Source organism: Typopeltis vanoorti, chromosome 3 (genome assembly GCF_054136105.1).
Source record: "Typopeltis vanoorti isolate ZY-2024b chromosome 3, IOZ_Tvanoo_1.0, whole genome shotgun sequence".
Lineage (NCBI taxonomy): Eukaryota > Metazoa > Arthropoda > Arachnida > Uropygi > Thelyphonidae > Typopeltis > Typopeltis vanoorti.
The window spans coordinates 102418301-102433822 of NC_143551.1; the positions used below are offsets into that span (position 1 = coordinate 102418301).

Here is a 15522-nt window from a genome sequence, read left to right on the forward strand (position 1 = left end):
AGGCAACATTTCACTTGAGTGGAGTAGTCAGCAGACACAATGTAAGGATCACCCCCCCATTGGTCTCATGATGTTTACAATTGTCTTAATTGAGAATTCCCGAATCACTGGATTGGCAGAGATAACCCAATCCCATGGCTCCCGCAGTCACTGGACATTATATCCATAGATGTGTTACTGGCGGTGCACATGTTGAAGTTATTCATTGACTTTTTTTTCTATATGTTATGCATCGAAGCCTAACTTTGTGTTCCATTTCAAGTATCCATTGAAGAGTTATAATATATTATAATCAGGGTAAACATTTGTGGACACCCTGTATATCCAAATTCTCGTATGGAAACAGATTCCGATGATGAATATATTAGACGGAGAAACTATTAATCAGGGCAATGCTCTAAAAGAAACCATAGAAAAATCAATTCATAGGTTTCTTGAACCTGAAGAAATAATAATCCAAAGACACTGAAGGGTGAATTTTCAGTATTTGAGGCAACCAATAAAAGAACAAAGAATTTAGATTTATTTGATGTCCTAAAACGATAAAACCAAGTACAGTAGTCAGTGAGAGAGTATTTTCCATTTCAGGCAATTTTGTATCTAGAATAAGAACAAGATTAAGTAATCGTTCAGTGGACATTTTATTTTTTTTGAAATCATATTTCCTGAAGAAAAATACTGAATGAAATAAAAATTTATATTTTGTACTGATTTTTTATTTTTTTTAATTTGGTTTTGTATGGAGTATATTTTATTTTGTTATTTTTTTTAGTTCCATAAATATTAAACTGAAAATTTTTTAAATAAGTATAAATATTTTTTTACTGTTTCAATTATTTTTTTCTAAAAATTCGAAAATCAGTTTTTTTCAAAAGTCGGTTTTTGTATAAACCATAGTCCTCACACCACTTAAGCCTCAACACACGGTCTTTAAAGGTGTCCTGCACACAAAGAATAGTATTAGCATCTCTATGTTGAAACGGATGTTCAGTGATTGAAGGGACAATTAGTCTATTAATCAGTTTGGCATTATAGCCATTGGATAGAAAGTTACAGTGAAATAGAGTAGAGTTCACCTGTGAGGAAAGCCTGATTGAAACAGAAGTTGGAAGTGTTGTGAACAAGGGTTTTTATTCCTTATCCGAACAGTATGGTCTCATAAAAATCTGTGTTAAGAGAATCTAGCCTTTGTTCCAACCAGACTTCTTTCACAGCTGAACTCTTCTTTAATTACTGTAACTTTCTGTACAATGGCTATAATGCCAAAAAAAAAAAAAATTAACAAAATAATTGTCTTTCCCATCACTTACATCTCTCTTTTAAAATACAAATTATAGTAATGCATTATATTACTATTCTCTGTCCCTTAGGACACTTCAGAAAAAATAGTCAGAACTTGAAAGAAATATCATCTCTGCACTGCTTCTAGACCTCATATGCTGACAGCCAGCCTTATCCAATTTCACTCAAGGATTCAGCTCTCTCCATTCCAGGTGTGTACAAGGTCCCTTGTTTTGTATTATTTACAAACTAGGAGATATGCCAACATCCACCTTGAACCCAAGGAATATATCCACTGCCACAAATATGGTCAGTCAAGTATAGCTGTCTATGCCTTTGGACAAAAAAAAAGAGAAAAAAAAAACTATTATGCTTCACTTCGACAAATATAAACTTCAAAGATTTTTTGAATCAGTAGCAGATTTAAAAAATCAACCCAATCTAAATAAATAAGGTTGTGTAAAACTCCCCAAGTGCCAAGACTAGCTACTGGCTCCCATAGAGATTCTCTACTTAGAACTTCAGGCTTCTGCTCTCTTCACTTATGTGTTTTTGCTTGTGTTATTTACAGTATTTATGTCAAAGTTATATAACTGAGAGTAGACCTCCACATAGCCTTTAAAGGAATATGGAGAACCGATCAGGGCTTCTAACCTAATGTCCAATCCTCACCTTCTCGTGGTGCACCCTGTTAAATATCTAGCTGGATACTGAACAAATGAGGATACGCTGGCAATTTGGGATTTAGCTGATGAAATTGCATTCTTATTGGCTTAAACCAAAATAAAAAATGATGGTACAGCATGACAGAATTTCGTGCCGGCTGGGGTGTCGCCGGTTAAGCAAAGTCCCTGTTGTTTTATCCAGGGAACCAGGGCAAACAGCGAAAAGTCAGCTACTGGAACAAATCCTAAAACCCACCCCAACTCAACATCACCAGAGTTCAAGATCGGTACTATCAACGTAAGAAGCCTGAATGGCAAAGAAATGGAGCTAGCTGAGGAATTGGATAAGTACCAGATCGACATAATAGGAGTGACTGAAACAAAAAAAGGCAAAAACTGGTGAGATCTTTCTGAGCAATAAATACAAAAAGATATAGTCAAGCAATGACAATAAAGGAAAACAAGGAGTAGCCATGGCATTCAACACTAAATACCAGGCTAATCTTCTTGAATGGCAGGCGGTCTCAAGTAGATTGATGTTGGCAAAAATCAGAATGGGGAAATGGACAATGACTTATTTGTGCCTATGGTCCCACAGAAGGTTCTACTAAGGTAGAAGTGGAGGAATTTTTTCATGCTTTATAAAAAGCAACTGACACAATGAAAAAGGAAAAGGTGGTCTTTTGTTGAGGATCTAAATAGCAGACTAAGAAATGATTGTCAGACATACAAAAATATATTAGGAAAATTTGGAGAAAAGGGCAAAGCTAATAATAATGGCAAATACCTGTTGGATTTCTGCTCAGGACATGGACTGGTTATTACTAACATAATGTTCCAACATAAAAATATGCACAAATTCACATGGAGAGAAGACGCAAGGAATAAGAAAAGTCTCATGGACTATGTTATTGTTGATAGTGATGCTTTCTCCCTGGTGCAGGACACCAGAGTGTACAGAGGATTTGACATTGGAAGTGATCACTATTTAGTCTTGAGCAGGATAAAATTCAATTTCATATTGAATAGAAGAACATGTGAGAATGTTTTAAAACAAATAAAAGATGAGCAGCTCTCAGATGTGAATTGTAGACTATACACAAACATGATTGAAGAAAAAATGAAAGAGTTTGAGAATAGCAACCAAACCTTGGAGATTCAGTGGCAAGTCCTGAAGAAAATACTGATTGATTCAGCCAGAGAGGCATATGGTGAGGTTATCTGTAAGGATAGAAAAATCAGAACTCCATGCTGGACACAGGAAGTTTGAGGCAGCGAAAGAAAAGAAGAAAGCATATCAAAAGTTCCTAGCAAATAAGTTGTTTGTGCTCTTAGAGAATACAGAGACAAATCTAAGAAAGCTAAACTGTGTAAAACTAGCTAAACAAAAGTCATGGGACGACTTTGGTAAGAATATAAAAAATAAATATCAAGAAGTGGCAAGATATTCTGGAGGTTGTTGAAGAAACTCAGAAATGGAGGAAAGAGCAGAATTAGAATGTAAAAGGAATTAGAGATGATAAAGGTGACATTGAAAACAGGATAAAAAGATATCCTTGAAGTATGGAGTAATTACTTTGAAAAATTGCTGAATGAAACAAGCAGTGATAGCACAGTGGTAAAAAACACTGACTGGCATGCAGTCAGGAATACATATCCATATTTTAAGTAGAAAAAGCCATCAAAAGCATGAAATGTGGAAAGGCAGCAGGAGTAGATGATATTCGACCAGAAATGCTGAAGTACGGTGGTATAAGAGTCTTACAGTGGCTGCACTGCATAGTTCATAAGGACGAATTCCAGTTGATTGGAGTAGAGCTCTCTCATAGCACCCATATATAAAAAGGTAAATATAACTGAATGTGAGAATTATAGAGGTATTTCATTATTGAGTATTCCTGGTAAGATATATGCAAGTATACTTGAGAAACAGTTGAGAAGGATTGTGGAAGAGAAGCTTGGTGAAGAACAAGCTGTATTCCGGCCCAATAGAGTCTGTCAGGATGAGATTTTCACTTTACGACAGATAGTTTAGAAATCATGGGAATATAATAAAGATCTGTATTTAAGTTTTGTTGATCTGGAAAAGGCATATGACAAGGTGCCAAGAGAGATGCTACTCAATACGCTACAGTTATATGGTGTCAATGGGGCATTATATCAAGCAATACTTAGTCGTTATTTGAGTTGTAAGTCAGTAGTTAGAATTGAAGGAAGTACAGGAAGGTGGTTTAATGTTAAATCTGGTGTCTTACAAGGATGTACATTATCCCCACTGTTATTCATTATCTATATGGATCACATTATGGAGAGTGGCATTAGACCTGATATCAAAATTAGAGATATTAATGTCAGCTCTTTGCTTTATGCGGACGATGTTATACTTCTAAATAAATCTGCTACAAGTCTGCAAGATTCCCTGACTAACATGAATAACTGTTGTAATAGATATGCAGGTACACATTCAAATAGATTTGAATGTGTACCTGCTTTCCTACCTGAAGTTGTGAGTTATACAAATTACCACAAGTCAATTTGTCTGAATCTTCAGAAATAGTGTTCATCCTTAGGTTTTGGACACCAATGTACATGGGTTGATTGATTGAATGATTGTTGTTTTGAGGGTTGGATAAACAATAGATTACTGTAATATGTTAGAAGAAAATGAAAATGACATACTCAGATTAGTATTTTTAGATGCTAAGCATTTGGTGCTGAGGATGATCGAGCCTACAACATATAATGGGAAATATGAGAATGAAGACCAAATATATATATATATATATATATATATATATATATATATATATATATGAATAGAACCAATACTGAGAAGATAATTGATCAAATAGAGTATGAAGTATGAAAAGATTAAGAATTAAAAAATTGCAAACAAAATTTAAAAAAATTAAATAATAAAAAGGCACGAAACTTGTAGTATACACAAATATATATATATATATATATATATATATATATATATAATATTCATCAAAGCTTGATTTGCTTCCTCTTCTTAAGAGAAGGCTGGTTATATTCCACTAATTCGAGCCCTACCCAAGGGCCTATGAGTTGTGGAAATACTTTCTGAAAATGAAAGCTGTGCCAAACAAAGAGGCCTTTTGTAGCTGCCCAATTTTTAATCCATCTAACTCGAGTGCTTCTAGATGTTCTTTCAATGTTTTAGGGATGGCACCTAAAGCACCTATTATTATGGGAACAACTTTATATATATATATATATATATATATATATATATATATCCAGTTGTCAAAATGAAACATGAATAGAACCATTGACTGAGAAGATAATTGATCAAATAGACTATGAATTATGAAAGATTAAGAATTAAAAAATTGAAAACAAAACTAAAAATAAAAAAGGAACAAAACTTATATGCACAAAACCAACTTCATGACAGTGTGCTGACCTTTTTCTGGGTATTATCTTCAGATTTTAGACAGAACTAGAAATTAACTTAATTTTTTGTTTTGTCTTAATTCTCTTCCAATATAATTTATTAAAAAAAAATATATATATATATATATATATACTAGTTAAAATAAATTTAGCCTTAAGTTGGAAAATAGAGCAGCAGTAATTCTTCCACTTCTCTAAATCCACTGAGACATGTAGAGCAACTAGATGCCATCTCCTTCAAAGTTATTTCAGTTTTGAATTCTAATTCTCAGAACGAATTTTTCCTCCTGAATTTTTTCTTAACTGCTTTTTTTTTTTTAATAAACCAGGTTTTCAGAAGAAAGTTAACTTTCTTCTTTTTTTTTTTCACCTTCCATCCATTTAGTGTTGTAAATGAATGGAAAATCACAGCAGAGATAATCAGTTTATAAGGCAAGCTTCTGAAAAAAGTTATTTGGGATTCTCTATTAAAATTCGTGAAATCATTTTCAAGAACTCATAAGTTATTTGAAATCTTTAGTAAAATATACAATAAAAAAAAAAGTATAATTTAATTTTTTTCCCTTGAATAGAAGTATTCTGTTATACATATAAGGAATGCATAAAAACAAAAATGCAGATGACAAATATATTATATACAGCAATCCCTCGATTAATGCATTCTTTAAAACAGGCGCAGTAATTGAAAACGCACTAATCAAATATAATAACCTATTGGAAAAAGTATAATTCGTTCCTCAAATTTCTTTATTGACCCTGAATTTTTTTTTTTTTTTTAATAAAAAGAATTAGGATATATCTCAGGACCTAGTTAAAGGAAAACCATGAAGCTGAAAGACAATAAAACATATTCAGGATATAAATTTATTATTCTACTTCTTAACAAAGAATTGAGCTAACGTAGTTTAGCAGATATTTTGTTTCATTTTTTCATACAACTGACTGTATGGCCCTGTTGCCTCTTCTACTACTGCTTCCAAAAAGGCTGGTTTCACTGACATTAAATATTTGTTGGTCACAGTAGCCCCCTTCTTTCACAATCTTCTTCAAAATCTCTAGATAATTTGCAGCTACCTCCTTATCTGCACTTGCAGCTTCTCTTGTGATTAGAACATTATGTAGACTGTTTCTCTTTTTGAAACACTCAGAATTCCCAAATTTATGGAATTCTTCTTTTCCACCATTGATAGCCCTTTCTTTCAAGGTTACAAAGAGACTTAATGCTTTTGATTTAATAAGGTCAGTGCCTAGCGGGATCAGTTTTTGGTTACAATCTTCGATCCATGTAGAAAGAAGTTGCTCTAATTCAATCATTATAATACTTTGATTTTGAATGCCTGCATGATAAACTTGAAGCTGCCTAGCCTTTCTCTTTATTCAGCAGCTTTGCTTAAAATTGCTCTTATAGTTTATTTGCCCATTTTTGTGTTCTTGTCTAACTTTGCTCTGGACTCGCCTTGTTCATTTTTCTTTATTATTTCAAGTTTTTCTTCCAATGAGATTACTTTTTGAATCATTTTCACACTTCCACTTTTTAGCTCATTAATTCATGATTCACTAACTCACGATGAAAGGTTAGGAAAATACTTTAAAATAAAAAAAAAGTAAGGAAAACAGTTGCAAAGGAGGCACGAGTTATGATCATCAAAATGCTATATAATTAGCAGATGACATAAATTTTGGTAAATTTGGAACATAGTGTACATGGAAATAGTGTAGTACGCCATTAAAAAATAACTTTGTAAAATGTTTTAAATTGGTGACTAAATTATTTTATCCTGGCGAGTGATTTTTTAAAATAGTTAGCCATAAAAAATGTATAGATAGAAAATTTTTAAAATCTGTAACATTTATTTTTAAGATGTTTGTAGGTGCATTAATTGAATTTGGGTATAGAAAAAAAATGAAGCACCAATTAAAGTGCTTTATTTTTTTTTGCCTCATTAATCCCTTGATTAATGTGCTAATCAAGGGATTGCTGTATATACATATATCAGGGGCGAATATTCCGGGTGTGCTAGATGTGCGGTGCACATCCATTCTATAGCATTATCACTGATATTATATTTTTTGCATTTATTTCCGTTAAAGACTTATCTAATTGTTTCCTGGCTTTGCGTGATTCCTAAAATTAAACACAATATATACTAATGCTTCATGAAGAGAACACTTTTCGATGTGTAAACATTGCATCACATTAGCGTTAATAGCCCTGGTGTGTGCGTGCGTGCGTGTGTGTGTGTGTGTGTTGAAAATACATCTTTGTACAGATGATCAAATTCTTTGCATTCCAGTAGTTTTAAACTGTCAAGAAGGCAGGGCGAGTGCTGAGACAATAGCACCTAGTGACTGTGATTGGTTATCATGTCTGACACATGCATGCAGACTAGTCTGCAGGAGCAGAGTGTTTTTCCATTAAGTGCGTCATTTGAGTTGTCTCTAATTACACTAATTGTCCTAAATATAGTACAAAGGTGTTAAATGTCTGCTGTATTTAATGTTAAAGCTACTTGTTTTTCTTGCTTGTTCAGTATAGCATCTGTTGAGGTTGGAAAGTTTTTTTAACAGTGTAGAGACATTTTTATTGTAGTCTTTGGAAACAACAGACATAATAAAAAATTATCTATTCCTGAATAAAAATTAATTCTTTTGTGTATTATATGAAGTTGTTGATCTACAACAAAATAGCAGCATATGTCAGATATCTATCATTGATAAGACAGAAGAGCTGCTGACACTAAAAATAAAAGAAAAAAAAGTAATGAATGTATCTTGCTAAATAGGATTGAGACCAAAGTTGAGGCAGAGATGCCTGAGGAACAAGCAGGTTTTAGGAAAGGTAAGGGCACCAGAGATCAGAGCCTTTGCCTTAGACAGATCATAGAAAAAATAAAGAATTTAGACTCCTTCTGGTAATGTGTTTCTTAGACTACTCTAAAGCTTTTGACTGTGTTGAGCATGTGAAACTGGGAAGTAATGAAAAGAATACACACTTTCTTAGAAACACACTCCCTCTGGTAATGTGTTTCTTAGACTACTCTAAAGCTTTTGACTGTGTTGAGCATATGAAACTGGGAAGTAATGAAAAGAATAGGTTTTCCTCAACACACTATCAGGTTGATAGCCAACTTGTATAAGGAGCAAGAAGCCATGGTAAGAACAGGTGTTGGATTGACTGATGGCTTCAAGTTGGAAAAGGAGTTAGGCAAGGATGTTTACTTTCTCCTCGCATGTTTAGTATATACTGTATGTGGAAGACATCATGCATGAAGCATTGGATGAGCTGAGGACAGGCGTACAAACGAAGAACTAGAACCAATTCTTGACAAAGTTAACAAGATCAGTAATAACAGAGGATTTGAGTTATCCTAGCAAGACAAAGATTGTTCTCAAAGGAAATACAAACAGAGAAGCTCTTGAGAAACAAGTGTACTGTTACACCTGATATCTTAAGAATGTAGAATTCTCAGCTATCATGGTGTAACATGAAGAGAAATAAATTAAAAACCCTGCATAAAGGCTAATAGCTAATTTAAATGAATTATTTAAAAGAAAAAGGAAATATTCTTGCATCCAATAAAATATATATAAAATAAAGGTGTTTGGTTGAACTAACTAACAAAAGGAAAGAATACATTAATGTTGTAATATGATATAAAAGAGAAAATTTAACTAAATAAGACAGAAAAGGATTAGTCATAAGAGATGGTATGTGAGAGGCTAGAGATTAAAAATATTAAGTGAATTCATAGAAAAATTTTGGAAAGGGGATTAAGTTAGAGGCTAGCGGAAGAAAAACAACAGACTATCGCTCAGGGCCGATTCCCGGATTGAGACATCGTTTGGCTCGCTGACCAAAGGACTTTTGGCAGAAAAAAAAAACGCCACCCTAATTGGTCAGTGAAGTAAAAACAAGTAGGGGGCGGAGAAAAGAAGTTAAAGAGGGTGCCGTTAGGAGAGCAAGTATAAAAGGGTTGGAAACCCCCCCACCCCATAAGGCTTTTTTGGTTTTTGTTTTGGTTCTGTTCCTGAGGAGTTCTCTACGAGCTCCGTGGCATAGGTTTCACGTGGTTTTCCTGAGAGTGGAGATTGGGGTTATATCTCCGTCGTCACAACATGGAAACAAGAGTGAGTGGGATTTCGATTCCGGATTTCCTATGTAAGAAGCGAAGAATGCCATAGAGTCAAAGAAAAGAAAGTATAATCTTTGTTTCAACTCCAGCGATAACTATGAAAAAGGGAGAGCTGTAAAGAAATAGATGTCCACGTCGCGAGTTGCACAGCCGTCATATAGATGATTCATAGTGTGTCCTGAATTACGAAAGTTTAAGACCGTATAAGCATAGTTTAACTCCAAAAGGAACGTAGGAGTAGCAGATTATCGGAGAGGTTATACCAAGCTAGTTCAATCAGAAGAAGGTAAAGGCTCATATGAAAAACTCAAGCAAGAAAGGTACTGTAAAATATATCTAATGTTAACTAAAGTTTGTCTGTAATAGGTATCATTATTCTAATACGGAACTGTTGAAGTGACCGAGGGAACATTTATACTAGGACTTTAGTATCTGACAGAATATAATGAAAGTAAGCTTGCTAATGAATATTATTAAGTAATTACATGTCCTGAGAATTTTGTATGTCTATTGCAATGTATAGGAAAGTTGAAATGCCGTAGTTGTGTGTTAGTGCAGAAAAAGGTTTAGTTAATCTACTTAAGTTTGAATAGTTAAATAGTGTGAATTAATCTTATTTGTCCATGTCAGATGAATTTATGTGTTGAATGTGTATGGCGGCATCATCGTAATATTAGTTATGTGTTAGTGTAGTAAATGGTTTAGTTAATCTACTTAAGTTTGAATAGTTAAATAGTGTGAATTAATCTTATATGTCCATGTCAAATGAATTTATGTGTTGAATGTGTATGGCGGCATGATCGTAATACCCATTATAGGATCATAGCCTAATTACTTGTAATAAGTTAATGTTAGTTTGTAAGTACCATTGAATTGTACCATGTTAAAGTTTTTAATAAACCTTTTGTCCAATGATAAAACAGTTGTCTGAAATTGCTGTCCAATGCACCACTTGAAAAATTACGAACCTAATCACGCGGAAAATTAATGTGTTAAGAAACGAGACAAAGTGTCACGACTGCAACATTGTTTCACTTTCAGACATATTTTAGTTCTTTCTCCTTGTTTTTGTATATATTATCTCAAACTAAATATCCCAAAAAGGTGCAGTATAAATACAAATATTAGGAATACTAAGGGGAGAAGTAACTTAAGTATTAGTAAAAATTTTTGGTGATATCTCGAGCATAGATAATAGTAGAACATAGATAAGAGGAAAATACTAGGTAGAATATAAATCACAAATTGGCACACAACAGTACCTAGGAGGAAGAATTGAGGAAGTCAGCAAGTTTGAGTACTTGAGATCCATTATTAATGTGAAGAATTGCTATTCAGAAGATGTGAGAAAAAGGTTAGGAATGGCTAAAACAACAGTCAGAGACCTATCTAAAATCTGGAAGGATGAATCTGTCTCCATGTGAACAAAGCTGAGGATTTTGGATGCAGTTGTTTTCCAACAGTGACTTATGGATGTGTGACTTGGAACATAAAGAAGTCGGATAAGAAACGGACATCTGCTTTTGAGATGTGGTGTTACAGAAGGCTGTTGAGGATATCATATACTGAAAGGTATACAAATGAATGTGTGTTAGAAAAGATCAGTAGAACTTTAAGGCTCCTTAAGGATATTGACAGAAGAAAGTTAAAATATTTTGGACACACAAAAAGGATGGAAGGGAGACCTCAGAACAATAATAGAAGGTAAAGTTCCTGGAAAAAGAGGACGCGATAGACCGTGAATTAATTAATTACGTGTGATGATACAGTGTAAGTTCCTTTTACGGGAATGTACGCCACCATCTAAGCCCCCCCCCCCCCCCATTTTATCCGGGCTCCGGAACTGGCATAGCTGACGAATCAGACTAATGGCTGGGTCAGTATTCCTGACTGCAATCCGTGTGTGTCCATGACCTGCTTGCGGGATGAAAAACCCCAGATAAAGTGCGGAAAAAAACCTGCTGTCCACGCCCAAGACCGGCTAACTTGGCTATGGCTGAAGAAGATTCTTAAGCTCCTCACGTCGTCGACGGGAATTGAACCTAAGACACTCCTTCCCCAGGCATATGGTTGCGAAGCACAAAGCCACTAGGCTAACTGTGCGGAGACCATCAATGAGATGGATGGTGTGTGTGTGTGTGGAGTCGCTGATCTTCAGAGAGTTGAGGCCGCCAAAAAAGCAAACAACAGGACTACATGGCGAGGCCTGGTATGGCACATCACCGGGCGTTGGAGTGACCATACGACATCTATAGATGCCCAGTGAACATAGAGAATGAATGTAGGATTTGTGAAAGTGTGGATAATTCCAATAATGAGAGGATATTATGTGTCCTATTATTGCGTAAAATATATATCTGAGTCTCAGTAATCAAAAGACAATTCTTAGAAAACGAAGCAAAATATACATAAACCAGCGAAATATATGTTAACATGTAAAACAAATTTTACAAGGTTATTTGCTCCTCCATCAAACCTTGTGTATTCTTGCAACAGCTAAATGAATCACTTGATCATTAGCTCTCTCTCCACCCCTTATAGTGGCTGTTTATTATTGGTTAGTTATTTATACTTTGCAAACAGATTTCTTCCCCTCTCCTCAAAAGTTTTTTTTTAAATTATACCATCATAAATTCACTTATTCGTGTCTAGATTTAATAGGATCACATGCTATTCGCTCTATCCAGCAAATTATAGGACACATCACAAATGTCAATTATTAATAATTTGTTTGTCATTAATGAAGTATTTCTACTCACACTTATTCTTTCTTTTGTAAATTTTGTTTAATCCTTTAAACAAAATTTACAAAAGTATGTACAAACAAAGTTTGCACCTGAAAGTATCTTCAGGACTGAGGTAAAGTGGTACAACACCGGGCAACTCCTTGCAAAGGTGAAGAAAGCTACCAGCACTCCTATTTCAGTATCTCCCATAATGCAAAACACATCTCCTTGCAGATATGTATATAATGTTATGCATTAAGGGAAGGGCCACTACCCAGACTAGTTTCGACCTTTATTGAGGTCTCTTCAGTGGGAGCCAGGCCCAAGTGGAGATACCAGGCAGAAGCATTAGCAAGGTCATCTCCTCCTATAGGAGCTGCCAAACGGTGTGCCACCTTTTTATTAAATTACTCTGGATTTAGAGAAAGATGTTGAAAGTTTATAGTCTGACCAAGTGAAAAATAATAAATTTAGTTTAATCCTTTATCCAAGTGTGTGCAAACAAAGTTTGCACCTGAAAGTATCTTCAGGACAGAGGTAAAGTGGTACAACACCAGGCAACTCCTTGCAAAGGTGGAGAAAGCTACCAGCACTCCTATCTCAGTATCTCCCATAATGCAAAACACATCTCCTTGCGGAGTGTTGGTATCTTGCTCCACCTTTGCAAGGAGTTGCCCAGTGTTGTATTACTTTACCTCAGTCCTGAAGATACTTTCAGGCAAACTTTGTTTGCACACACTTGGATAAAGGATTAAACTAAATTTATTATAGTCTGACCAAGTGAAAAATAAACTTTCAACATCTTTCTCTAAATCCAGAGTAATTTAATAAAAAGTTGGCACACCGTTTAGCAGCTCCTCTAGGAGGAGATGACCTTGCTAATGCTTCTGCCTGGTATCTCCACTTGGGCCTGGCTTCCACTGAAGAGACCTACGCGTCTGGCAAAGACTGAGCACAGCACTGGGAATCCCGATGCTATCACTAGAAGAGGTCATATACCTGCAATTCCCGCCACCAGTCAACAAGACCCAAAAATTCGCCATTTTTTTAATTAACGTCTTAAAGTATCACATCTGGAAGGTATGGAAAAAATCCCAGGTACGGGACGCAAATTTAATATGCGCAGGAATAAGGAAAGGTTTCTTTTTTTACCTTCCTAAATTTCTTGCGCAAGAGAGACATCTACTAGGTGACTTTAAATTTGTGAACAAATACTGCAAACCACCGAAAATATGCTTTCTTATACAGGGACGCATCAAGCCCTGTATATTTCTTTAGTATCTCCAAAACTCCACCTAACTCTCCCTAGGAAAAGTAACAACCACTCTGTTCTTCCTCGCCACAAAGCTTTCGCTGGCACGGTTTCCTTTACTCCAAATAAGGGGGGTAGATCTGAGAACCCGGGCTGCGAAGGCTTACTGCGAGGCGGTGCTGCTCCTTGTGAGCGGCATCTCCCGGGCCAGTCTTCTACCCCATTCTAAGTCCCAGTGGTACCAGGTTTGCAAGTTCCTTATTTTGTTTCCTTTCAGTTCAACTGACCGGACCTTAAGTCCTTTGATTTTTATGTAATTTAAAAAAAAAAAAAAAAAAAAGTTCTAACTGAAATTATTGTTTTCAAAACAGGTCAATGGATCTCCTTCATAGATAACTGATGAAATTATTAAGGATAAATTTATAAGTGAACTATTAGTCAAAATTTTTATGGTTACATTTTTTTTTTTTTTTAACAGATAAATTGAGAATATGTGTCACAGACCAATTAGCCATATAAGGCTAAACAGGTTGACTGAGGCCTCTTTTACCTCCTACTGTCCTACTCTATCTTTCATTATTCTCCTCTCTTACTGTTCGCTGACCCTCAGCATGCTTTATTCTCCAAAGGCCGATGATGAGAGACATGAACTCCCATTCGACCTCAATAAAGGTCAAAACTAGTCTGGACAGTGGCCCTTCCCTTAATGCATAACATTATACATATCTGCAAGGAGATGTGTTTTGCATTATGGGAGATACTGAGATAGGAGTGCTGGTAGCTTTCTTCACCTTTGCAAGGAGTTGCCCGGTGTTGTACCACTTTACCTCAGTCCTGAAGATACTTTCAGGCGCAAACTTTGTTGCACACACTTGGATAAAGGATTAAACTAAATTTATTATAGTCTGATCAAGTGATAAATAAACTTTCAGTATTCTTTCTTTTGTGTTTTCCATTCTCACATGACCTGTTAATGATGGTTCATTTTAGTAATTCAAATATACCAGCCAAACATAGTATTCTCCTTCATTATTTCCTTTACTCTTTGCAGATTTGGTTAAAATTAATTGATAAATTAAAGTATTGAAAGTTATCGTACAATTAATTGAATTGGAAAAATTAAGATGGGCGCTGATGCCCTATGTACTCTTAAAACTTTCCTACTTCATTAAAAATATATTGCAGTCAAATTGTGAATTTTGCAGTGAGAGCTGCATAAGCCACATGACAGCACACCCAACAGTCATGGGCACGTGACACCACTGGTGTGTGTGTGTGTTAAAGTTTGAAATAAACAAAATGACTGGATTTATGTTTAATTTTCATAAAATTCAAAAAAACATGTCATTGTCATTCATATTTTTATTTCTGCTAATATATTGCACGCTTGAAATGTGATATAAACAGAATGAATTGATTTGCAAGTTTATTTTTTTAATAATGTGAATCCAACTTACAAAAAAGTTATAAAGCTCTGGACCATCAGTACTGAGTAATCTGGAAACCCTATTCCAGTTACTAAACATGAACTAAAAATGTAATTTAAGCATGAATTGAATTCAAACCGTGACCCGTTAATTGGGAAGTGGAATCAGTCTGTTTATATGATCAGCTTAGGAGAGGTTTAAAGCCAGGGGAAAAAATCTGTTCATTAATTAATATTTTATTTATTTTATAAGGAAAGTAAATCTTTGTACACAAAAAGTAAAAATAGTTTACATTTTTATATTCTTACACTATTATAATGTTGTAATGTACTTAAAGGGACAAACACCATCCTCTCTTTGGAGATATCAGGAAATTGATTACTCAGGAGTTTGTAAGGCAGTTGTATTTAGAGTATAATTTAGTGAAGGGTACTGACCCACCAGTGTATGAGTTTTCATTAGGCCAAAGAGCTAAACTAGAACTTGCAAAACGAGAGATGCTAGAATTCGTTTGCCAGGTAATTTTAGTATATAACTAGTTTATCACACTTTATTTTAAGTTCTGATTTACCTGTACAGATTGTGAAAATTTCATGAATTACTATTTTAAATATAATT

At 34.8% G+C, this 15522-nt stretch overlaps 1 protein-coding gene across 1 annotated transcript in view; it reads left to right on the top strand.

Moving 5' to 3' along the window:
* The window catches only part of MAGE (necdin, MAGE family member), a 207129-nt gene that overhangs the window by 128200 nt on the left and 63407 nt on the right, over positions 1 to 15522 (top strand). The window contains exon 9 of the mRNA XM_090390466.1: positions 15242 to 15422. Coding sequence (XP_090246592.1) covers positions 15242 to 15422 — 181 coding nt within the window. The remainder of the gene's footprint in view (positions 1 to 15241; positions 15423 to 15522) is intronic.